The 23,062-nt window shown below is 43.4% G+C and overlaps 3 protein-coding genes and 1 non-coding gene across 7 annotated transcripts; 1 reads left to right on the top strand and 3 right to left on the bottom strand.

Moving 5' to 3' along the window:
• The first annotated feature begins 1,647 nt into the window (after positions 1-1,647).
• Positions 1,648-5,178, top strand: aqp10b (aquaporin 10b). Its single transcript, XM_044336556.1, has 6 exons — positions 1,648-2,077; positions 2,843-2,969; positions 3,154-3,291; positions 3,857-3,975; positions 4,531-4,748; positions 4,895-5,178. Exons 1-6 carry the CDS (start codon positions 1,766-1,768, stop codon positions 5,094-5,096), a joined length of 1,116 nt encoding a protein of 371 aa, XP_044192491.1. The 5' UTR covers positions 1,648-1,765; the 3' UTR covers positions 5,097-5,178.
• A 163-nt stretch (positions 5,179-5,341) lies between these two features.
• Positions 5,342-16,343, bottom strand: znf687b (zinc finger protein 687b). 4 transcript variants are annotated; one of them, XM_044336549.1, is made up of 10 exons: positions 16,108-16,343; positions 13,005-15,401; positions 12,234-12,529; positions 11,924-12,108; positions 9,782-9,958; positions 9,486-9,648; positions 8,775-9,128; positions 8,418-8,518; positions 8,136-8,223; positions 5,342-7,409 (listed from the first exon to the last, which is right to left on the bottom strand). In XM_044336549.1, the coding sequence occupies exons 2-10, from the start codon at positions 15,385-15,387 to the stop codon at positions 6,801-6,803; spliced, it is 4,356 nt and encodes a 1,451-aa protein (XP_044192484.1). In that variant the 5' UTR covers positions 15,388-15,401; positions 16,108-16,343; the 3' UTR covers positions 5,342-6,800. The 4 variants fall into 4 exon arrangements, with proteins under 4 accessions (XP_044192484.1, XP_044192487.1, XP_044192485.1 ...); XM_044336552.1 differs by having other exon boundaries at positions 12,234-12,496; XM_044336550.1 differs by lacking the exon at positions 16,108-16,343 and adding an exon at positions 15,850-16,070.
• LOC122970580 lies at positions 9,272-9,406 on the bottom strand. The gene has a single exon (XR_006399260.1). It is a non-coding gene; the product is annotated as a small nucleolar RNA SNORA13 (small nucleolar RNA).
• A 90-nt stretch (positions 16,344-16,433) lies between the features above and the next one.
• Positions 16,434-22,618, bottom strand: LOC122970425 (26S proteasome non-ATPase regulatory subunit 4). Its single transcript, XM_044336555.1, has 10 exons — positions 22,513-22,618; positions 21,746-21,886; positions 20,824-20,938; positions 20,613-20,699; positions 20,439-20,507; positions 20,056-20,268; positions 18,970-19,078; positions 18,713-18,844; positions 18,539-18,591; positions 16,434-17,055 (listed from the first exon to the last, which is right to left on the bottom strand). The coding sequence occupies exons 1-10, from the start codon at positions 22,536-22,538 to the stop codon at positions 16,885-16,887; spliced, it is 1,116 nt and encodes a 371-aa protein (XP_044192490.1). The 5' UTR covers positions 22,539-22,618; the 3' UTR covers positions 16,434-16,884.
• Between the last annotated feature and the right edge of the window lie 444 nt (positions 22,619-23,062).

Below are 23,062 nucleotides of genomic sequence, written 5' to 3'. Positions count from 1 at the left end.
TTTAAAAAAAGCCCCCATGTAATGAACATGTCAGTGTGACCTCGATCAGGGTTGCGGTTTCCACGAGCTTCGGCAGAGATGTCTTTTATACAGAGGTATGATTATTCATGTTCAATTACATTTTTTAAAAATTCAAGGCGCTCTTTCATGTGTGAAATATCAAAAGGTCTGATTGCTCTGGCTGCTTCTCGTGCTTCTCAAATCTGCCTTCATCAGGGGAGTGGAGATAACGATACCTTCAATTTTTCCCTAAACAGCAGGCACTGCACTCAACATCAAAAGACACTGTCCTTGCAAACCTTTTTAATTAACATACAGGAATTATATAACCTGCTGCTGACTCTGTTTCCTCCCTCAGCTACTTACACATGTGTGTTCCTGGCTGGGTCATAAAGCACTTAATGCATCCTGTGTGATGGTTTGAGGCCTTGTAGGTCTTTCTCCTCTTTGTTCTGTGTACTGTATGATGTTATGGACAACAGAGTCCTGTGTTCCTTCCATTTTCCCCAAATGAAAACAATATAAAGAAAGTTTGAGCAGCTTGCTTGCTTTTTTAAGTCTATAATGTGCAGAAATCACCAAACGTGCAAGAAAAGATAAATGTGAATAGCTGCATTGTTACATGAAGATAATTCAATAAATAACTGAATTTTGCAAGCAAATCACTTCCAATCTTATTATTTCTCTCTGTCCATTTTGGAAGTCTATTCTTCCCACTATATTTGACATTGATACCTGATACCTGATTTGATGACCCTTTATTGGGAAAACACTCTGCTATTCACCTTCATGTTACATCACACACACACACTTCACGCTCTTTGCTCTGTTTGTTGATTTCTGTGCACGAGCAGCTTAAATAAATACTCATTTTTGCAAGCAAGGCCTTCCTTCGACCAGGTGAAAAGGATCCGAATGATGAGGAAATAAATACCTTACATGCAGGATGCACTTGAAGTCATGAGAAAAATAAACTCAAATCCTGTTTAGCTTTGCCTCCATTCACATGCTTCCTACCAGAGGAAGTGAAATCATCTTTATAGGAAGGAAGGAAGAGTTTGTAGTATTACTCTACGCTTTGCTTTTCTACAATAACTCTGTCCATCGTTTTAATACGGTATTATTTTATAGTTTTATAATGCAGTATGATGATCTGCTGACATACACGATACCTCCTTCACTGATTTGTGGTGTGATAGTAGTTTATTGGATTGGCATAACCTGAACAGAATTTAACTGATAACAATGTTCTCCACATAACAAGTCCGACAACACTAATGGTAGACAAATGTATATTTTTGATATGCGTCATGTAAAAATAAACCTGAAATCAGTACAAGCTCTGTTGCTTGTTCTCCTCTACCATGACTGTCAGAAGAATTACAGATTATCACAGAATACATGATATATATTTGAGAAAACTGTGCCAAAAAGTTAATTTCTTATCAGCATTATTGGTTGGTTACTTACATAGATGCAACATGGCACAAATCATTATAAATACATTGAAATACTTTATAGTAGGATGGACGGGATTTGGATGAAGAATACTGAACTGAGGAGTGTTTGCACTTAGAGAAGAAGAAAAAAAACAACAAAAAGTGTAGAAATCTAATAACCAATCAAATGAGAGGAACAATCAGAGGCAATTCCAAGCAGGTGAGCTCACAACAAACCAGCTCAGTGATCCAGGATCAGGCCTGTTTGCAGGAGACCAATGTGAAGTATTTTCAATCGCATATATTTTTTTTTATTTAAAAAAAGGATGTCTTACAAAGTGAACTACTCTCCTCTGCTGCATGCACACACACCACCAACTCAACCGTGCCATAAAGTGAGTGACGTAGCTTACAGCTCCAGTATGAAAGGTCAAACTCTGCTCAGTCAGGCGGACAGTGCAGTACTCCGCAGGTCAGATCCACCTGATGACAGCGTCCCGGCTCTGAAAGCTCATCTGTGGCCACCAGACGGTGCAGAGGAAACGTCCGGGATGGAGAGACTTCTGGGGAAGTGTCGTATCAGAAACCAGCTGGTCAGGGAGTGCATGGCTGAATGTCTCGGAGTGTACGTCCTGATTGTAAGTGTTTTTTCTTTTTTTTTTATGGATTTAAACTTCAGTTAGTTGCATGAGGCACTTTGGTGTATCATTTTCTAATGTATAAATGCATCATACGGCAAAAGATTCAGTACAAAAGACAAAGAACATTCATCTTCTTCAGTAATTGTTCATATTTAGTGTCTAGTGGGACTATTTAAAATGCCATGCTGAGGCAAAGACTCATATTTGTGTTTCAGATCCAGGCTTTTGCATTTGTTTCACTCGGTCACTATAGTAACCATCAAGTATTTAACATAGTTTCCCAAAACAATTACATACTTTTGTGTTTTGAAGCAGTTAGTGAATCTTCCCAATGGATAACTGAGGACTTTGGCCTGAAAGAAAGACAGAACAAAAAAAGAGAGAGTGACAGTGAGTCAGGAGGGAAGACAGGTGAGGATGGGTGAGGCGACAGAAGGGAAGATAAGGAGCAAGAGTGGTGCAAGAGTTCTTCATCAGTGATGTTTGTCTCTCATTTAGCAGAGTTTGTGTGGTTTTGTTTCATCTCGATAGTCTTTATCTGTCTCGCCCGCCAGTGCAATCAACATTTACAACACAAATCATAAAGCAGTTTCCTGAGCAATGAAGTTCATAAAAAAGAAAATTGCACCAAAGCAGCGCTGTGTGTTTACTGGCCTTTAGAGACAACAGAGTCATTCAGATTCAGGTTCTTAGATGTGTATCTTTTTTTTTTCTCCACTCAGTATTACATTCTGTTCATACAGCTCTTCATCTCAATTACAGCTATTTGGATGTGGCTCTGTCGCTCAGGTGACGACAACTCAAGATAAGAAGGGGCACTACCTGTCAATCAATCTGGGTTTTGCTCTAGGAGTAACATTTGGGGTCTTTGTGTCACGAGGAGTCTCAGGTAAAAATATATGTAAAATTGTCACCTACAGTATTAAATATGAAGGTCAAAGCTTTGTGTTGCACAGATTGTAATAAGCATGTAAAGATGTATTTTATATCTCCAGTATAGGAGACAAAAGACGTATAATTTTAAACTTTCTAAAATGTTAGAAAGTTTAATTCTCTTATTTTCCTTCTGTAAGGTGCTCATCTGAACCCCGCTGTCTCTCTGAGCTTGTGCGTTTTGGGCAGACATCCCTGGTTAAAGCTGCCTTTCTATGTCTTCTTCCAAGTGCTTGGAGCGTTTCTGGCTGCAGCCACTGTTGGCCTGCAGTACTACGGTGAGTCTTCAACAGTAACACCTGCAATCAGAATCACTTAATCTCCCAAATATTGCACTAGATGCTTAAACCCACTCATTCCTACTTAGAAACAAATCATAAATATGTGGTTTCATGTTTTAAAAAGGCTCCTATATCTCCTAAAACATCTGGACACTGTGGTTTTTAGCAAACATTACTGAAACTGGAGTAAAAAACTGCATTTGTTGGGGACTACTTTTAGCTGCGGATGAATACACATGTGGGATGTGAGTATTTATGGCAGCAGCATGATGAATTTGGCTGAAAATAAACCACAGTGTACGTGTTTGTCCATGGAGGAATGAAGGAACACATCACCCAGTGCATCAATGCAGCTAAATGAAGTGTTTTTGAATAGTTTTTGGACAACAAAGGAGGTGTAATACTTGTTAGCAGGATCAGCTCATTGTTTTCAAGGGATTTTTTATCAATAAGAAAAGCACATCAGACATATCTTTTCATGTTTAGTATGATATACTCTAAATACTCTGGGAATTGTCTGTGTGTTTTGTGTGTTTGTGCATGTGCGGTGAGGTGTTTGCAGATGCTATCCAGGCGTACAGTGGAGGTGAGCTGACAGTGACAGGTCCCACCGCCACAGCTGGCATATTCTCCACCTACCCTGCAGACTACCTCAGCTTGTGGGGAGGCGTCTTAGACCAGGTCAGATTGATACTGTCACTCCCCTTTGGTTGTTTCAAAGGTTCATCCCTCACATCAGCGTAAAAGACACACTACTACACAGTCACCTGGAGGCACTCATTGCCCCAACATACAAATATAAAGATACTCCTGTTTTTTTATAATGCATGTTATAGTTGTATGAAGGTGTTTTTAACTTATATGTCGGCCTGTTTTATGGAAACAACCCTGGTTGTGAAATAACATTGAGGGTTATACAGTTCCGTCAGTTTCACACATAACAATAGAACTGAAAAAATGCAACGTTTTTACCTTTGACATCTGGTAATATACAACACAATATGACCTAATGGCGATATTTTATGTGTTGTTTTATATTTGTGTTGTCTTTTTAAGTGTTGCATATTTGCAACTAACTATTCAACAGGATCGAACCACTGCCTTTTTCAGTTTTGGGAGCTTTAATCTAACATGCTCCATCTTTCCTTCACTGAATCTTTTATCCTGCTCCTGCTCTAAATACTGGACATGATGTGTACCTTTCTGCACATGCGTAACGGTTCCCTTGTTGTCCAGGTGATAGGCACAGCTGCCCTGCTGCTGTGTGTCCTGGCTCTCGGGGACCAGAGGAACAGTTCCCTCCCTGATGGTCTCCAGCCTGTCCTGGTGGGAGCAGCGGTGCTGGTTATCGGCATCTCAATGGGCTCAAACTGCGGCTACGCTCTCAACCCAGCCAGGGATTTTGGGCCTCGATTGTTCACGTACATTGCCGGCTGGGGAATCGATGTTTTCAAGTAAGTCGTCTCAGTCAGGACACTGAGACACTTTTTGTCTGTTTATACCATCTAATTTTCTTCTCTTTGTTGTCCAACATCATGATTATAATGGAAACTCTTGCTGTATTTAAGGCTACAAACTGCTCCATTAACTGTCTTTGCAGGGCTGGTGGTGGTTGGTGGTGGGTGCCAATAGTGGCCCCCTGTGTGGGGGCGCTGCTTGGAACGCTGATCTACCAGCTGATGATTGAAGTTCACCATCCTCCCAGTCTGTCTGAGCTTCAGACCTCATGTCAGGAGGCCACTGAAGGCAAGACGGGGCTGGAGCTGGAGGGAGTGGAGCCAGACTGTGGAAAACCCACTTAGAGATAAAAATGAACCATGTAAAAGAGAAAAAAAAATGTCCTTATTATAGTAAATGCTATTTATGATGTAATACCCACTGAAACTGTCTATGTATGTTTGTGACTGATGGATTGGAACAAGTAGGTTGGTCCTTAATGTAAAAAAAAAGCACAACTGAATTTTTGATTAATTTGAGTTTTTGGTGAATGCAGTTGGAGCAGAAAACTGAAGCCACATGAACATAAAAAAAAAAGCTGCAAACACTGTTCTGAATGCGACCCTCAACTCTGCAGAGGAACCTGCTGCACGAGTCAATCGTCTCTTTTACACATTTATTTCGAAACAGCACAAAAGTGTATGGCATTTCAGCAAGCAGACCACAACCATGGAAAAGAAAATGACATGAAATTTCCACTATTGAGCTATATAAATATGATATGACATATAAAAGATACAAACAAACAAAAAAAAAAATCCACTCATAGGCCTCCATCATGTGACCGTGAAGGCTGTTTTTGAAACATACAAAAGAAATGTGAGTACAGCAAGCACTGATTCTGTAGATAAAAAAGAACTGTCTCAAAGAGATAAACATTTGTATTCATACACATTAAGACAACACAACCCCCTCGCTCTCCCTCTGCTTTGTAATTACAATGTATAGCTACCTCTGGGGGGGACTTTTTTTTTTTTCTTTTAAACTTCAAATTGTTTGGAAAAAAAGGGAACAGTACAAGTACAAATACTATACGTATTCACATTATCATAGCAAGTTACTAAAACCAGAACGCTTTCTTTTAGTGTAATTATATGTATTTACATGGCAAACTCTTACAGATATACTACTGGCAGGAAGCCTGACCTCTCTTTTTCTTCTGCTACTAGCTTAACGAATACCGACATCACACATTATTCACACTACACAGGTTACAGACCTCCAGTAACCTCGTCTCCTAAAGAAATGCCTTCAGAGATTCTCATCTCATGTCTCCGTTGGTAAATCGCACTATGTCTAGCAAGATTTGACGCAACTGACTCACACAAATACCAACAGCAGTAATGTGTTTTGTATAAATAAATATTACAATATTGTAGCAACATAAAAATCAGTGTCAAATTCTTCAAACGTTCCCCTTCATGCTTCAGACGTCGGCGTGAGATCAGTTTTACCGGCTTCAGAGAAAGCGGAGGAGCTGATAAAAGTGATCTAAAGCTGCCGAGATGAGCATGGACTTGAGGCGAACAAGCATGAATACCATGAGCAATGTGAAGTACAAAAATATCGGCACTACAGCTGTCAGGAGTACAGTGGGAGGTGGATGTATTAAAGTATGTGTTACATGAACAAACAGGCAGGTGGCTACAGTCAGTGCAGAATGAGTGATTGAAGAGGGACGAGACGTTATTAGACACAGTATGGCTGATGTATAAATGCTTTGCTCGGGGGGGGGGAGGGGGGCTGTTCAAGAACCGTTCCACTCCAGAGTTTATTACGGGTGTGTTCAGTTATGTGACCAGTAACATGATCAAACATGCAATTACAATCGCACAGAAGAGGTGCCATAGATAGAGTAAAACTGTTTATGGTGGCTAAAAAAAACTGCACAGGAGACCCGAAGCAGCTCGCTTTCATCTCAGGATCAACATTCATATTCTACAGCTTCTCTTCTTGGCCTTGACCCTCGTAACTCCTCGTCTGTCCGTCCTTTGAGGATCTGCCCCCCTCTACTGGGGCTTGTCTGTCTTGTGTGCGGTGAGGAAGGCCATGCCGTGGGTCCTGAAGTGGGTGTTGAGGTCCGTGGCCTTGTCGAATCGCCGGCCGCACACTTTGCAGCTCAGATTCCCCTCTCCGTCCTCTCCCTGCGCCTGAGGGGAGCCGGCCGGTGAGCCGTCCGGAGAGCCGTGGGCGCGCGGGGTGCCGCGGTCTGTGTCGCTCTGGGTGTCCCGCACGCGGTGGGTGATGAAGCGGTGCCTGCTGAGAGAGCCGGCCGAGGCGAAGCAGACGCCGCACTGCAGGCACTGGAAGGAGGCGGTGTCGGCCCGGTGCTGGGGGATGTGGCGCTGGAACTCCGCCCCGTCCTCGGTGGAGAAGCCACAGGGGACGCAACGGAAAACGTTGTCTTCCTCCTCTAACTCGCCGGGTGTCAGAGACGTCGACGCTACGGACGCCCTGGTTCTCTTAGCGGGACCACCGCCGTCCTCGCCGTCCTCTGTGGCGTTTTCCTCCTCATCCCCTGCCCTGGCTCCAGGAGGTCCACCCTCACCGTCTTGCTCTGAGGAGCTGCTGGGACCTTCTCCACCTGTGGCTGCACGCTTCCTGGTCATGGGGGGACCCTGGGGACACAAGAACGGCAAGTGAGACCGGGCGGTTTCATTAGTCATAGACAAGGTAAGAAAAAAAGGGAAGGATGATTCATAATTTGATGAACGCTCTTGTCCCAGTTCCATATTACATAATATAGAGTATGTACTATATACTAGTCATAATATACTGATTTTACTGTTTTGTACAATCAGACAATGATCCTGACAAGCATCAGTCATTCATTTTGGAAAGTCAATGCCAATTATACTTCACAAAGAGAAAAACAAATGTGTTTCCAAAGATTTAATATTGATTTTTTGTTTTCTAAATGTAGCCGTCTCACCATCACCTGCAATTTATTCATACTTCTCTCTCTCTCTCTCTCTCTCTCTCTCTCTCTCTCTCTCTCTCTCTCTCTCTCTCTCTCTCTCTCTCTCTCTCTCTCTCTCTCTCTCTCTCTCTCTCTCTCTCTCTCTCTCTCTCTCTCTCTCTCTCTCTCTCTCTCTCTCTCTCTCTCTCTCTCTCTCTCTCTCTCTCTCTCTCTCTCTCTCTCTCTCTCTCTATATATATATATATATATGCGCGCGCAGCTTCTCCACCTCCTTTGTACATTGTGGGACAATATTGTACATTAACAGACAAACAAATCAAGCTTTTTAGATTGCACACTGACTGTCACTTTTCCAGTGTGATCACATCCCTATGAGTTTATTCATGTCCACAAACAGAAATAATATCACACGGTCTTGTCTCACCTGTCCATCTGGGGTTCTGTGGTGGAGCCGAATATGCTTGTCCAGTAAGAACCGACTGCCAAAGGTGCGTTTTCCTTCTGTGCAATATCTGCAAAGTTATTATGCAGGGTTACCAGGGTTAAATGCCTAAAACTGAGACTAAGACCGTTTATAATAAAATCCAGCTAGATAATTCAATTAACCAACTAAAACTATCTTTTTAGAGAAAAACCCAAATTATAAAAACATTGAAAATAACAATTTTAGCTCAGTTTAAAATTCTAAAAAGCCAAAGTTACTCACTGGCAATGGAAGACTCTTTTGTTGCCCTCATGAATGACACGCTCATGACGCCTCAAGCTGGAAGACGTGCTGAACGTGCCTCCACAAATACGACATGGGAACTATGGAGTTGGCAGCACAGATATGAACACACACACGTAGGGAGAGACAGATAAGATAAGTAAATGTTAAATAAACAGCAAGGGAAGGAAAATGAATATCAGCCTCCAGGGCAATAACAGGTAAGCTGGTTTAACAGTGCTAATTAGACGCTGCATCGAAATAAAAAGTTTAATTTTCTGTCTAACTAATATTATAAGACAGAACACAATCACATGAAACTGACTTCCTGTTGCGTAAGAGAGTGTTATGTCACACCTTGCCGTGCTCCATCTTCACATGACTGAGATAATCGTCGTTGTCGGTGAAGGTGGTCTGACACTGGGGGCAGGTCCACTCCGTCTGGGCGCTGGGATGACTGCTGCCCCCCGCCGAGGTCGTGTGAGCCCCTCCCGGAGCCTCGTAGTCCTCGTCCGCGTCGTCGTCCTCTTCCTCTTCCTCCTCTTCTTCCTCCTCCTGTTCTCGCCCCCAGTCCTCTCCGTCGGAGTTGTCTGTTTTTCCCGAGGATTTCGACTTGAGGCCGGAGGGACCGGATGTGTTGGCTGGGGCCGAGGCAGGGTTAGAGGCGTCGGACTGGGCCTCCTGTTTGGCTGACGGGCCTCTGTGAGCCGTCTGAGAGCGATGACGGGACAGTATGAGGACATATAAAAGCGTTCAGAGCGGCTGCGAACATTAATTTACCTTTTTCAATCCTCCATCTTAGGAAAAAAACAATTTTGCACATGTTGTAATTTTAAAAATGTGATTATTTTCACTACTGTACTTGGCATAGAACTTAGGACAAGGTCAGCAGAGAGGAACCTTGCTAAGGCCGATCCAAGAATTACTGTATGCCTTTGTTGACACCACATTCATTGTAGAAAGCAACAAATGGGCAACACATGAAGGCAAAAGATTCAGATTTGTATTGATAACTTGCCATATCTATTTATCTCAATATCTAAAATCTATGAATAGTCACAAACTCACCTTAATATGCTCCATCATGGAACCTTTCTGGGCGTACAACTTGGTGCAGTCAGGACACTTGAACACGTGCACTTTTTGCTTGGCTAAATGAGTGTCAAAGTGCATGTACAGCAACGGCTTTTGGGTAAAAACCGTGTCACACATCACACATTTATAGATCATTCTGCAAAAAAGGAAGAGAAACACAAGATAGAAAATGAACACTGCAGGGAACTATTTCATAACTTTCATACATCTGCTGAGAGATGTTTCTGCATGTGTGGGTGGGAAATGGATTATTTGGTAGAAACACGCACTTGGCCTGTCCTCCGGTGAGCGTTGGGTGCTGGGTGCTGATGTGGCTCTGGGCGCTGGGGGAAGACTTGAAGGCCATGGGGCAGCTGGGGCACTTGTGGAAGACCTCGCAGTGAGCAGTCTGAATATGGGACTTGATGGAGTTCAACCCTCCGAACACGACCTGGCAACTCGAGCACCTTGACGAAGCAAAAAAAAAAAAAAAGAAAAAGAAAAAAGGATGTATTCTTACTTCATTTTAAAATAAAATTCTCTTGAATTGATTTCGACTTCAGATTCATCGATATGCACATTTATTTTTAAAAATCCACTGACTTCAGCTTTTCAAATGCAAACATTTTATGGTTTTCTTAGTCATCTATGATTTTTACCATTGTTGGACAAAACAGTTTACTATAATGGTGTCACAGCCTGTTGGTGTGTGACATCTAAAACAGCTGTTGTGTAAATCTGGGATATAAATGTATTTTCTTTCTTTAATTTGGAAAAATAATGGAATAAATAGAAACTCAAAGTTTTATAATAGACGGGTGACAAATTAAAGGAGAAACCATCATAAAGTGTCTTAGTAAGTTGGGCCACCATGTGCCACCAGAATAGCTTCAATGTGCCTCTGCATTGATTCTACAAATCTCTGAACTGTACTGGAGGGATGAACATCATTCCTCAAAAAGATATTCCCTCATTTGGTGTTTTGATGATGGTGGTGGAGAGCGCTGTCTAACACGTCGGACCAAAATTCCCCATAGGTGTTCAACTGGGTTGAGATCTGGTGACTGTGAAGGTCATAGCATATAATTCAAATCATTTTCATACTCATCAAACCATTCAGTGACCCCTCGTGCCCTGTGAGTTGGGGCATTGCCATCCTGGAAGAGACCACTCCCATCAGGATAAAGGTGATCGCTCAGAACAACTTTGTATTGATTTGCAGTGACCCTTCCCTCTAAGGGGACAAGTGGACGCAAACCATGCCAGCAAAATGCCCCCCAAAGCATAACAGAGCCACCGGATCCCCTCACTGTAGGGGTCAAGCATTCAGGCCTCTACCGTAGTCTTGGTGAACGCCACACATGCATGCTTTTCGAGAATATGGTGAAGGATGACTCATCTGACTATATCACTTGTTTCCACATCCCTGTTGACCAGTGCCTATGGTTTTTGCACCACTGAACTCTCAAATGCGCATTCATCTTTGTAATGAGGGGTTTATGCACTGCAACCCTACTATAATATCCCTCTCTATGCAATTGTCGACGGACTGTTCTTGCTGAGTCTGATCATGTCCTGCATTGACCTTCTCAGTCACCTGAGGAAGACTTTCTCTTCTGCTTTTGACTGCATCACAGTCATCAAATATACGACCACATTTTCCAACCCTATTTACTGACAACTTTCCCATAGATCTAAATGCAGATGTCACTTTAGTCACTGTTCCCATTGAAACACAACAGTCAGTGGAGCAGTCTTTGTGACTGAAGCTCCTGCCATCCGAACGATGAACCCTCTTTCAAAGTCACTTAGATCTTTTCCTCTTTCAATCTTGATGCAAAACCAGAGTAAAACGGGCCTGCTCAGCATTTTTATACAAGCCACAGAGCGTGATTGGATGTTAACTGCTTAACTGTACCATGCAGTGCTTCTGTGTGCAGCATCTGCATTTGTTATGTTTCTTCACTCATTTATTCAGGTTTTTCCTTTCTTTTATAACCCGTCTGTATATGTTGATACTAGATATGTAATAGATATGGTGTTGATCATTACACCACAAGCATTCAAGCTAGTCCCACCAGAATTACTTTTAATGAAGTCAAGTTTTTTAAATTTAAACTTTTAAAGTAAAATCATTTAAAAGTATGTAAAGTACTCAGAAAAATGGAAATTTAAACATCTAAAATCACATGACAACTTGGCAAACCCCATCTGCTCAGAATGATATGATCAAAAGCTCCAAAACAGCTACTAAATAGACACTGTGGTGAGACTGTTTTGTAAGTTTTAGTATATTTTAGGAAACACAGTGCTCTGTCTCCTAAAGTAAATACTGCTGCCTGATGCTGCTGGTATCAAATTAAGGCAAGACGTTACTGGAAGTAGTATTATAGGATCTTATAGCAACTTGTTTGTGATGATGGTTTCCACACCTGTAGCCAATGCGCCTGGCAAAGTGCAGACAGGCCTCCTCCAGGTGGGTCTGGAAGCTGGCCTGCCGGGCGATGCCCCCACACTCAGGACAGACATGAGGTGCTTTGTGTTTGTGGATCCTCTGGTGGGCGGACACGGCACACGAGTTCGGTAGCATCATGGGAGGCGAGCACTGTGTACACGTCTGAAACAGAAGAAAAGAAGAAGTCAAAAAAAAAAAAGGAGAAAAAACAACCTCCAACATTACATAACAGCAGAAACCAGAAGCACGATACATACAGTGCTCTCTCTCTCAACACCAAGACTCACTGAGTTGGGGGCAGCTCGGATCTGCTGGAAGTGCGTGACCAGCTCGGCCTTGCCAGAGAATTGTGTTTGGCACTCGGGACATTTGAAATTGTTGTATTGCAGCCCCTCCGCCTTCTTGCAGGGCAGAGGCATCAGCGCTTGGGGACCTTGGGGTGCGCGGCGGACCGGTCGAGGTGGAGCTGAAGCCGGAGACGTAGCGTCCTTCATCGGGCTGGAGTTGGCAGAGATGGCGGAGCCCCCGGGTGTGGTGGAGGGAGAGGAGACTGGAGGAGATGAGGATGAAGAGGAGAGTAGTCCTGGTCAACCAAGAGGTGGCAGTCAGAAGAGATAAATAAATGTGAGGTTGTCAATGAAGATGATCACAAATGAATGATATGTTTAGGGGTTTTTTTTTTCCATGACAAATCATCACAAGACTAACATATTGTTGTGGTTCTTTCATGATTCTACACAAATAAAAAAAAAATGTATGATGTAAACGGCATAAATTAATGTTGAATTCAAAAGCATTACACACACTTAATGCAAAACTTTCTTACCACCAGGGCTGCAACAACTTGCCATCTGTTTCCTGCTCCTCAAAATATGAGGATTTTCTACTTTTCTCTCTTTAATTTATTGTGAATTCAATAAATTTTGGCTTTGGGCTCTGGGTGATAGTGACTGGCATTTTTTTTTTTACTATTTTCTGATATAAAAGTGTAAAAATATGTGGCAGTTTAACTAATTATTACAACTAATATTTACTAAGTTAGTTGCAGCCCTACTTACCACCGATGGGTGTTATGTCCTGCTGTCCGATCATCTGCTCCACAGTGACAGGCCTCATGACCAGGTGCGAGCACTGCATGACCAGCCCACGCTCCTTGTGTTCCCTGGCATGTAGCAGCAGGCTGCACTTATTGAAGAAGGCCAGCCTCTTAGCACAATGGTTGCAGGTCACCTCGATGCGGAGTGATCGGCGGTCGTAGTGTCGAGCCAGGCTGCGCTCCAGGGCGAAAGCATCTCCGCACTCCAGGCAGCGGTACCCTGTGGCTGGAAGAGGGAGACCCCACTCGGGTGGCGGGGGCGCTGACAGGTCGGGCTTGTAGCTAGGCAGCAGGTTCTTACTGTTTAAGATTTTATTGAAAGCCTCCACCAGGCTCGACTGACTTCGGGAGATGACGGCGCCCGTGCTGTTGACTATGGAGGCAGGCTTGTTTGGCTGGAGGGTGCCGCCTATGATGGTGCCGCTACCTCCGTTAGCTGTCCCTTTTGTGGCGGTGCGTACACTGATCCCACCAGCGGCGACTGAGAACTTGGGAGAGGAGGCCACAGCAGGAGTTGCAGGCAGGGCAGCTGATTTTGTGATGCTGACGGCCGTGGCAGAGACTTTGGCCTTGTCGGATGCAGCCATTTTGTTTTGGACCTTTGTGGCAGCGGCGAGCATGACGCTGCTGGCTGCGAGTGTGGACACTGGCAGAGCATTGAGAGCACTTACTTTCTGTTGCTGGGATGTCATGTGACCTTGGGAGGCGTCAATTTTTTGGGCCTTGTTTCCTAATACCTTGCGCTCCCCAGCTTGAGTTTTAGGGTCCATACCTTTCCCTGCGGCGCCACCTTTAGGCGCCACCCTTGTGACAGTTCTGGTTATTCCACCCGTGGAGGTTTTAATTGTTTTTATTCTGACTTTGAGGGGTCGCGACGGAGCGCCAGAAGCAGCAGGTACAGCGACGCCGGCTTCTCCTCCTTCAGTGGAGACGGGCTTCGCCTTGCCATCATCCACCTCCATCTTCTCCTCGCCTGTTCTCGCGTTTTCTCCCTTGTCAGCTTTGCCGTCAACGACCCTGTCCACCCCATTCCCCACTTCCATCTCTTCCTCCTCCTCCTTGGGCTCCCGCAGCTCAGAGGGAGGTGGAGTGGAGGCCACCGCAGGGCTGGAGCACCTCTTGGCGGCTACTTGAGCAGTTGATTTTGGCATCTCTGGCTCAGGACTCTCTGGCGAGTCTCTCTCCTCTATGACGTGCTCTGGATGCCGGTCCTCCAGCTGGGGATTCTCTGTTGAGCCGGACTGAGGGGTCGATGAAGTCAGAGATGCCCCTGAAGGCGTGTCCCCGGGTTTAGGGTGAGACGCGGTAGAGGACGTGGGCTGAGTCGAGACTGAGTCAGACTTGTAGCGACGGTTCAGCTGTGTAGAAGTTGGGGAGTCCGGGTTCTCCTGGATCACCAGCGGACTCCCCAAATCCGGGTCAGAATCATCCTCCTCCATCTGCTGGTGCTGAAATCCGGCAGGGCCGCCTTTAGGGGCTCCGTTAAAAGGCTGAGATGAGTGCAGCGGGTGTGACGAGAGGGCAGAGGGGGGAGTGGGAAGCAGAGGCTTGGAAGGCGGAAAGAAAGGGGAAGCTAGTCCAACGGGCCCACCTGCCGCCAGAGGAGAAGAGCCAGCTGATAGTGAGGAAGATGAAGGTAATGAAGCTTTGACTCCATCTGCTCTCTCCTGGCCCGTGTCCTGCTGCTGCTGCTGCTGCTGCTGCTGCTGCTGTTGCTGTTGCTGCTGCTGCTGCTGCTGCTGCAGGAGCTGCATCTTCCTCGCCCGGCCCACTGGATCTCCGGACCCCTGTGCCACAAGCGGTTTCAGTCTGTTGAAAATGTTTCCGCCCTGCTTATGTGACTTAGCTGCACCAGCAGCCGACGCCTCTGAAGACACTTTAGGGGTGTTCATGGACCACGGCGCCCCGTTGGATTGCATCTGGCTGAGGGGAAGAGGCGTAGAAACACCAGACGCCCCAAAACCATTGTGGTTGAGCGCTTCAGATTCAGCCATCCCTGGGGCACATGCGCCCAGTCGAGGACCCACGTCGACCCCTGCGATCACATCAATAGGGTCCTGGTCTGTGTCTCCGTCCCCTCCATCTACAGCCTCAATACGAACTTTATTCTTCACAATCACACTCACGATGGAGGTGTCCGCCTGGGGGTCTGAGGAGGGGCTCGGCGGTCTCAAGGATGACCCGACACCCACCACGCTGTCTGATTTCCCCAGAGGTGCCCCTGTGGCTCCATGGGGTCCCTCCGCCTCATCTGGAGCAGACTGGATGGCCTCTTTGGCATCTATGTCAGGGATGTCAAATGCTGCCAACAGGTCATCAAAATCTGGGGTCTTCATGTCCCCCATACCGGGATTAACTCCTGTGGAAACATGAATTCACAGACATGGTAACAGAAGGCAGCACAGCATACTGGCATCAATCTGTTGTTGTCCATCAGCTCTGGCTTGCTAGCATTTTTGCAAACAGTGACATAACAAAAACACCAACATGCAAAATATCAACAAAGCACTTCTGGTCGTTAAAAAATATATTTCTGAATGAAATGTCGCGCATGAAATTTCCGTCATGCACCTTCAAGCTGATAATCTACAGCAGGTTAGCCTGTTATCCTGCACTAGCCATTATATTAGCCAGCTAGCACGCTAAGCGACGGCGTTTCTGCAACTAAACCAGCTTCTCTGGCAGCAGAAGCTCAGCAGTAATCTACTATGAATGGGACACACACTGCTTCCTCACTGCATGCTAAACGCTGCAGCGGTGACTATTTGAGTGACAGTCTGAGCAGAAAAGCATTTCGTTGCAGCAACCTCGGCTATTTTTGAGCTAGCGATATTCCTCCCCGGCTGACGCTGGCTAGCTGGCCGCTGAGCGGCAGCCAAAATAGAGAGGGGTCATTTAGCTAACTAGCTTAGCGTTCGCCATTAAAAAGCGACCGGAGCTGGTTTGCTTGAGGTGTGGTGTGACAGCGAGGTCAACCCGGTGAGTGGCGGGTCGACGGTGTCACAGAAAAGGATGGCCGGGATGGGGATTTTTCGTTTAATATTTCATGCATTTTGATTGTTTACCTGGATATGCGATTCCCGACTATCCTAGCTCGTTTTTTCAGCTGAAAAATGCTGCGCTTCCCGTCACATGACCGCAGACATCCTATCAGGCTGTGATAGCGCTGGAAAAATGCATGGAGGATGCTGCAAACGACACGTATATTTATTTCTGCTGGGAATGATGTATAATATTTATGACCCACTTTACGAGACTTATTTTAAACACCATGCAAGACCTTGTTGGAGCTGGACAGTGTGATGGGTTTTCCACGATCACACCTTTTTGTCTTCCCACTCAACAATTATTAAGGCTCTGAGGGCAACAAAAACAGTCAAAAGGCACCATGTTTAGACATAGCTTTTATTGCAAAAAACACAAAAACATGACAGGAGTGTGGATAACTGTGTCGTTTAGGAGCCTGTCATCACAAATTCTTCGCCCTTCTGGTAGGTAAATCAGTAATTATACCATGTAGAGAAAGGAAAGATAAAGAGCGCACAAGGTAGTTGGAGAATAGATCCATATTACATTTTAAAGAGATTAAATCAATTTGTGTAATTGGGGCTGTCAGATTTGACACTCGATAGTCATATTCAGGTTTTTTTACATTTCTTTTATGTTGGTGCTTTTGAGTGTCTGACAGAAAACGTTGGTATTATTACAAGTCAGAGTGCTGTCTCATGCTCGGTTGTCAGTCAGACGATGCATCAGCAATCTTTGTGTATATTAAAGTAATCCTGCATTAGTCTGCAATTGTTCTTTTTTTTCTAGTCACTGTCTGAAGTCTCTCATTCATCTCATTTCTTCTTCTCTTCGTCTTTTTTGCCGTCTGGCTTGTTTCCTGTCTGGGAGGCCAGGGAGCCCATGGCGTTGCGGATGGCCTCATTGTTCGGGTCGACACCGGGCAGGTTCTCCAACACGCTCTGGAGGAACTCTGGGTCTTGCATTACATCGTAGTCGTCTTCCTCCTGGTTAATAACAACAGGAGAAACAATGGATTAGTACATTAATGAGGAAAACACAACACAAATTACCGGATGGACATTGCACACAAACACAGCTGCTAGTTTTTGATTAAAAAAGAAGTAGTCTGGTGTTTCCGACCACTACTAATGTTCTGAGGCAATGTTTGTATGAGTCGTTCCCCTTTTTGTTTGTATTATACATGCACATGAGCACGTGCTACACGATACACATTCCTGCAAATGGTTTCACACTGTTCCTCTCATCTGCAGGTGGCAGTAACGTGCCGAGAAACGCAGCAACATATGTAGTAAATGCAGGATTTTGAATATTTTTAAAATCTGCTTTAACAATGTTTTATGGGGAAGCAAATTGTCTCAAAAACACACACAAAGCTTTTTGGTGAGAAACACCAACCATAAACATAACTTCTGTTTGTTTACAAGAAAACTCCACGGGGCACCTTTAAAAGGACTTTTTAGATCCAATACCTTCAAGTTCTCACTGTGCCTTGTGTGAATTTATTCTCGAGGCACTGCTGTGCAGTCACTACTAGATGCTGTGATAATGTTAAGAATTTTCATTGCCAAGAAGATTAAAAGATAAAAAAGGTAAGGCATCTCTTGGAATAGATAAAACATTTATGGATCGACACACCCTCCTCTCAACACACAAGCAGATAAAATCTCCCACGATTAAAATTGTGGGAAAAATCTACATTGTAAAGTTCAAGACAATTTAACACCACCCAGTCAAGTGAGTGTGTGAAAGAGGGATCAACAAAGACTTTCTGTGTGTGATCCCACAGCCTGTTCAATGAAAACTCATCTTGTATGTGTAGTTTTCTAAATTATATCTTCCAGTTTGCACAACACAGAAACACAGGAGTCTGGCAGATAGCTTTATGACACACATGAGACTCTGCAGCTGTTGATATTAAGAAACCAGACAAAGGTGTGAATCAGAGCTGTAGAAAAATTTAAACATGCTGTGTTGCTGCAATTGGCAACAAGTCAACCAAAATTCACAAAAATGTCAAAGTAAACTGATTTTATCTGCTTCATGTCAGGATTCTTCAAAGTGTAATCTTTGGCTACCCTTTAACGGCATATAAAACTGATTTAAGTTTCCTACTGAAACCACCTCTTTATATTTTTACGTACACAGTATTGTAACTGACTTCTTTTAAGACAAAGAACCAGATATTTTCTGATGCAGTTGCTCGTTTTTTGGTACTGATCATTCAACCAGGAGAGTTTCATGCCCATCCATGCGTTGGAAGTGCTCCAAGTCACTTAACATTGTCAGAAGCAGAAAAATGAACAGGACTTTATCTTCCAGGACCCTGGATGCCCAAAATAACTCATCCCTCTTTGCAAGTCTATTTGAAATACACAAGGGCACGATGACTTCACACCCTGTGTTAAAAAAAAACCTACCCATAAACAACTGCTTTACAATTTAATTTAAAACATCATGATGACTCACTTTGGCTGATTCTGCAGTGTCCATTGGAGCTCCTGTGTCCATCTCACCATACTCTGTTCACAAAATAGAAAAAAAATCATCATTTATTATCTTAACCCACACACCAGAGAATGTAAGAGTAACTATGAATTATAGAAAGAGCATATATATGTATGATGATCCAGTGAAACTCACCTCCTCCAGCGAGAGACATCTGCATGGCGTAGGCTATCTGCTCCTCCTCTGTCATGCTGCTGAAGTCAGGAAGCACTGCTGCGCCGGTCTCAGGCTGAGATACCGACATCTTTAATAAAGCCTCCTCTGATTCTGTGAGAAAAATCAACCAAAGCTAAGAAATGGACCAACAAGTGTCATTCCACCAAATTCTAAAGCTTAATATTATCAGCACTGTCTCAAGGGTGATATTATCCATAAACGTATCCTCCTCTTACCATCAGCGCTGGGTGTGGGCACGCCTGCCTCGGCCGCAGAAGCAGCAGCAGCTCTGCGGGCCTCTTCCTCCTGCCTCTGTCGCTGCTCCTCCATTGATACACGCAAAGCCTAGTGTGGACGCACACAAACCGCACAGTTAGAAAATGAGGCAAAAGGCATCAAGAGTCATAACTTTTTTCAATTATTTTGATTCAGACAAATCAGAGTAAATGAGAAACGGCTCATTTCACCCACAAGTGGGAGTACAATATGCAACAATGCCAGAGATATTCCTCCAACTCTCATGTAGCAAAAAGGTTGGTCTAAAATGATTAGGTGGTGCCAACATTTATTGCACCATCCCACATGATGGGATGGTGCAATGAAAAAAGCTGCTAAACCTGCTACAAACAAATGAACTGGTACAAATAGTGCATTTTAAAATTTGAGGGAAAAGCAGGCTGTCTTTTTCAGTCTCAGACTGTTTCAAGGATGATCATAGTCATCAATAGTTGTCATCTACATAATAAAAGACCTCTGTCAAATAAATTGTAATATTGTGATATTAAAATGGACAAATAGAGGTCTGGTCTGCTCATTCATCAAAGTATGGGGTTTCTTAAGACATGCACTTGGAGAGAGAGCATGAGGGTCTGTGTCTCAGCCGTCTCTGCAAAGTGCATAGAGAATGTTGAAGTTATAGTGTGAAGATAACAGAGGAAAACAGAGTGCAGCTGCATACCAGAATTGAAACTTTCTCTCACATTCCTCCCCTTTCATTGCACATTAGACCAAACATCTGACTTTGTTGTGTGACTAGAAATGGGTGAAAGACCTTTGTCGCAATGAGATATTAGTCTATAAAATCACAAATTCCTTAATTGTGTGCAGATGTTGCTTCCCACATGTGGGTCAGTGGTTTCTAAGACTGGTCCCTGGAAGCTAATGAACATGTTTATTTGAACTATGATCAGATTACTACATGTGCCATATTTTGTTTTTTTTGAGCTATCATAACAAGTTTGTTTGAAAAGGCCCAGTGAATACCTCTCTAAATGTAACACATCTTCACAAATAGAACTGCTTGGTCCTAGTATATTGCTTACCAGGGCAAGCTCTGGGTCAGCACTGGGATCCACACCAAACTCAAAGTCACTGGCACCAAGACCCATGGAGCCTCCCTCACCAGCCAAGATGGGAGAGGAGAGCAGGGCATCAGCCAGACTGGGTCCTGGAGGGACTGTAACCAGGTGGGAGCCTGTCCCCTCCTTTCCATTTAGAGTGTTTATGAAGGCAGTCAGCTTCTCTGTGTTCAACTCCTGGATAAACATTTTGGAGATAAAGGGTAAGAGCAATTAAAAGATAAACTGTTTTGATGGAAAGACATGTCAAATATGGAGATGACAATAAAATACATATTCTAAGGAAAACATATACACTCAGCCTTATGATAATAAAATGAAGCATCAACCCTGAATTAATTCCTCACCTCTTCTCCAAAGTTGATAATATCCACATTCACCTTTTCTTTTTTCAAGCGCTTAGCCAATTTAACAAGCTGCAGGAGCAAGAAGAAAGAGACACAGAGATTATAATCTGTTGGGAAAACACATTTCCCTCCTGAGAGATTAGCACAAAATGTGACAGAAGACTTCTAACTCACATCTTTCTCATTATCCTCCACAGGACTCCCAACAAAGGCAATGATCCTCATCTTGTGGTTTTTTCCTTGTCGGTGCTTCAGGGCCAGCTACACAGGGAAAACAAAAATATCAGTGCTGCTGCAGACAGCAGAGTCACATAATTACTAGGTACAGCCCTACTTTTACATTTGAAACGGTGGACTAAAATCACAAACATCAAAAGCTACACACATGAGCCACTCTAATGCCTGTGCAGAAGCAGATCTTTCCTCTGGGCTGGACAGCGTGGAGTTTGGACAGGATGCGGCCAGTATCTGGTGTCAGTGTGGTCAGGACCTCACAGTTACTACATAAAAACATAAAGGAAGCATTCAAGAAACAGTAAATAATCCACTGCCATCCCTCAACAAATAACAATGTGAAAGAAAGTAAGTGCGCTATGAAAGGACAAACTATAGGTAAGTATTATAGTGATAATCAAGTATTAGTATCAAAATTACGTTCTGTTCTGCTTTCAGGTACTCAAATGAACACTGAAAGAGGTTTTCCTTATAATAACTCCTCCTGTTCATACTGGCTATTAAAAGATCCCCTTCAAATGCTCTTTAAATGTAAGTGATGGGGACCAAAATCCAGTGTGTCCCCACAGTCATTTTTTTTTTTTTTTTTTGCAAAAATGCATTTAAAAGTTTATCTTAAGCTTATATGATGCTTCAGTAGTCTGAGTTAGTCATATCAAATGGATATCTGTCACATTTACAGTCCTTTTAGCATAAAATTCCCTCTTTGTGCTTCCTCTGACAGTGTTTCCCTGTTGAGCTGCGGAGGAAGTTCAGTAACAAAGAGGGATTTTAGCACTAAAAGACTGTAAAGTTGACAGATATCTATTTGACCAATTTCGACAGCTGAAGCTTCATATTGGCTTCAAATAAACTTTTAAATACATTTTTGCACAGAAGGAGGTTTGTGGATTTTGGTCCCCATCCCTTACATTGTAAGTGCATTATGAGGGGATCTTCTAATGGTCAGTATGAATAGGAGAAATAATTATGGCAAGAACACCATATTTCAGTGCTCATTTGGGCACTTGACTGTTGTTTTAAGACAGTTTGGAAAAACTGTGAACCCGTCCTTTAAGGAAAGAAAAGCTTACTTTGCCATTGTGATGAGGCCCACATTGTTTTCTGGGTTGCTGCGTGTTTTGGAGTGGCAGACAATGTTGACAGCATCTTGTTGAGCCTGTAGCCTTGTGGGTAGAAAGTCCCCATTTCTCATGTATTCACTGTTGTCCACACTGTGAGGAAAATATCATTTAAACGTGTTTCTGATGCTCCACTTGCTAACCAGCTAATGTTAGCAGCTGACATCTCATTTCCAAGTCAGCCAAGACCTTTATTACACGTTTTAACGTTAAATAGTTTATATTGATAAGACATTTCAACCTTCACCTCCACCGTGGAAAGTTCTACCGTCTTCACCGAGGAGGTAACACCATGATAACGAGTTATATATGTGGCGTTATATTATGAAACAAGGTTAGCACGGCTTGCTAACATTAGCAAATGATGACGAGTATGTCTATGCTAGAAACAAAATAACCAAGGTTGTCAGTTGATAATTTCGATATAAAGCACTTAAATATAAACAACAATCTTCATTAAAGTGGTCGTATATGCTATTTTTACATATTTACTTTATTAAAATAGCTAATTAAGCTAACTTTAGCGACAATGACTCAGCCGGTCGACGCTGCGTTAGCCGGCTAACGGTTGACTGTCATTTATTTTGCCCAGTTGACGAGGACATTTGCACCAAATTCAGTTTCTTGAACTACCTAAATGCGTAATCATCTGTCATGTCTTAATACGAGCCGTTTACAAATCAGCAACTATATTAAAAAGAGATTCTTGGAGTTCTTACCAGACCATAGTACTTTCAAGCCCCATTTTGGAAACTTCTTGTTGCTCTCTGTTGTAATCTTACAAGCTCACATGCTATTGGACGAAGCCCGAACAAAGCAGCACCTGATTGGTCAGTGGTTGTGACCTACAATTCAATGCCTGTAATTTGTTTATGAATAGAATGAAACAGTACAACTCATCACTCAATTTAACTAAGAATATTTACTCAAGTACTGTAGTTATTTACGATGTTGAGGTACTTCTACTTTACTTGAGTATTTCCATTTGATGCTACTTTATACTTCCACTCCACTACATCTCAGAGGGAAATATTATACTTTCTACTCCACTACATTTATTTGACAGCTTTAGTTACTTTTCAGATGAAGATTTGACACAATGGATAATATAACAAGCTTTTAAAATATAACACACTGTTAAAGATGAAACCAGTGGTTTCCGACCTTTTTGGCTTGTGACGTCTTACAAAAAGCAGTGTGTAGTCGGGGTCACATTTCAGATGTCTATGAGTTGTTAACAGCTCCACCAAATAGTGATTTTTCCCTCTA

This window comes from Thunnus albacares, chromosome 19, assembly GCF_914725855.1.
Source record: "Thunnus albacares chromosome 19, fThuAlb1.1, whole genome shotgun sequence".
In the NCBI taxonomy this organism is placed as follows: Eukaryota; Metazoa; Chordata; class Actinopteri; order Scombriformes; family Scombridae; genus Thunnus; species Thunnus albacares.
Note: the sequence above shows the minus strand (reverse complement) of the source record. Positions and strands in the feature narration are given on the sequence as shown.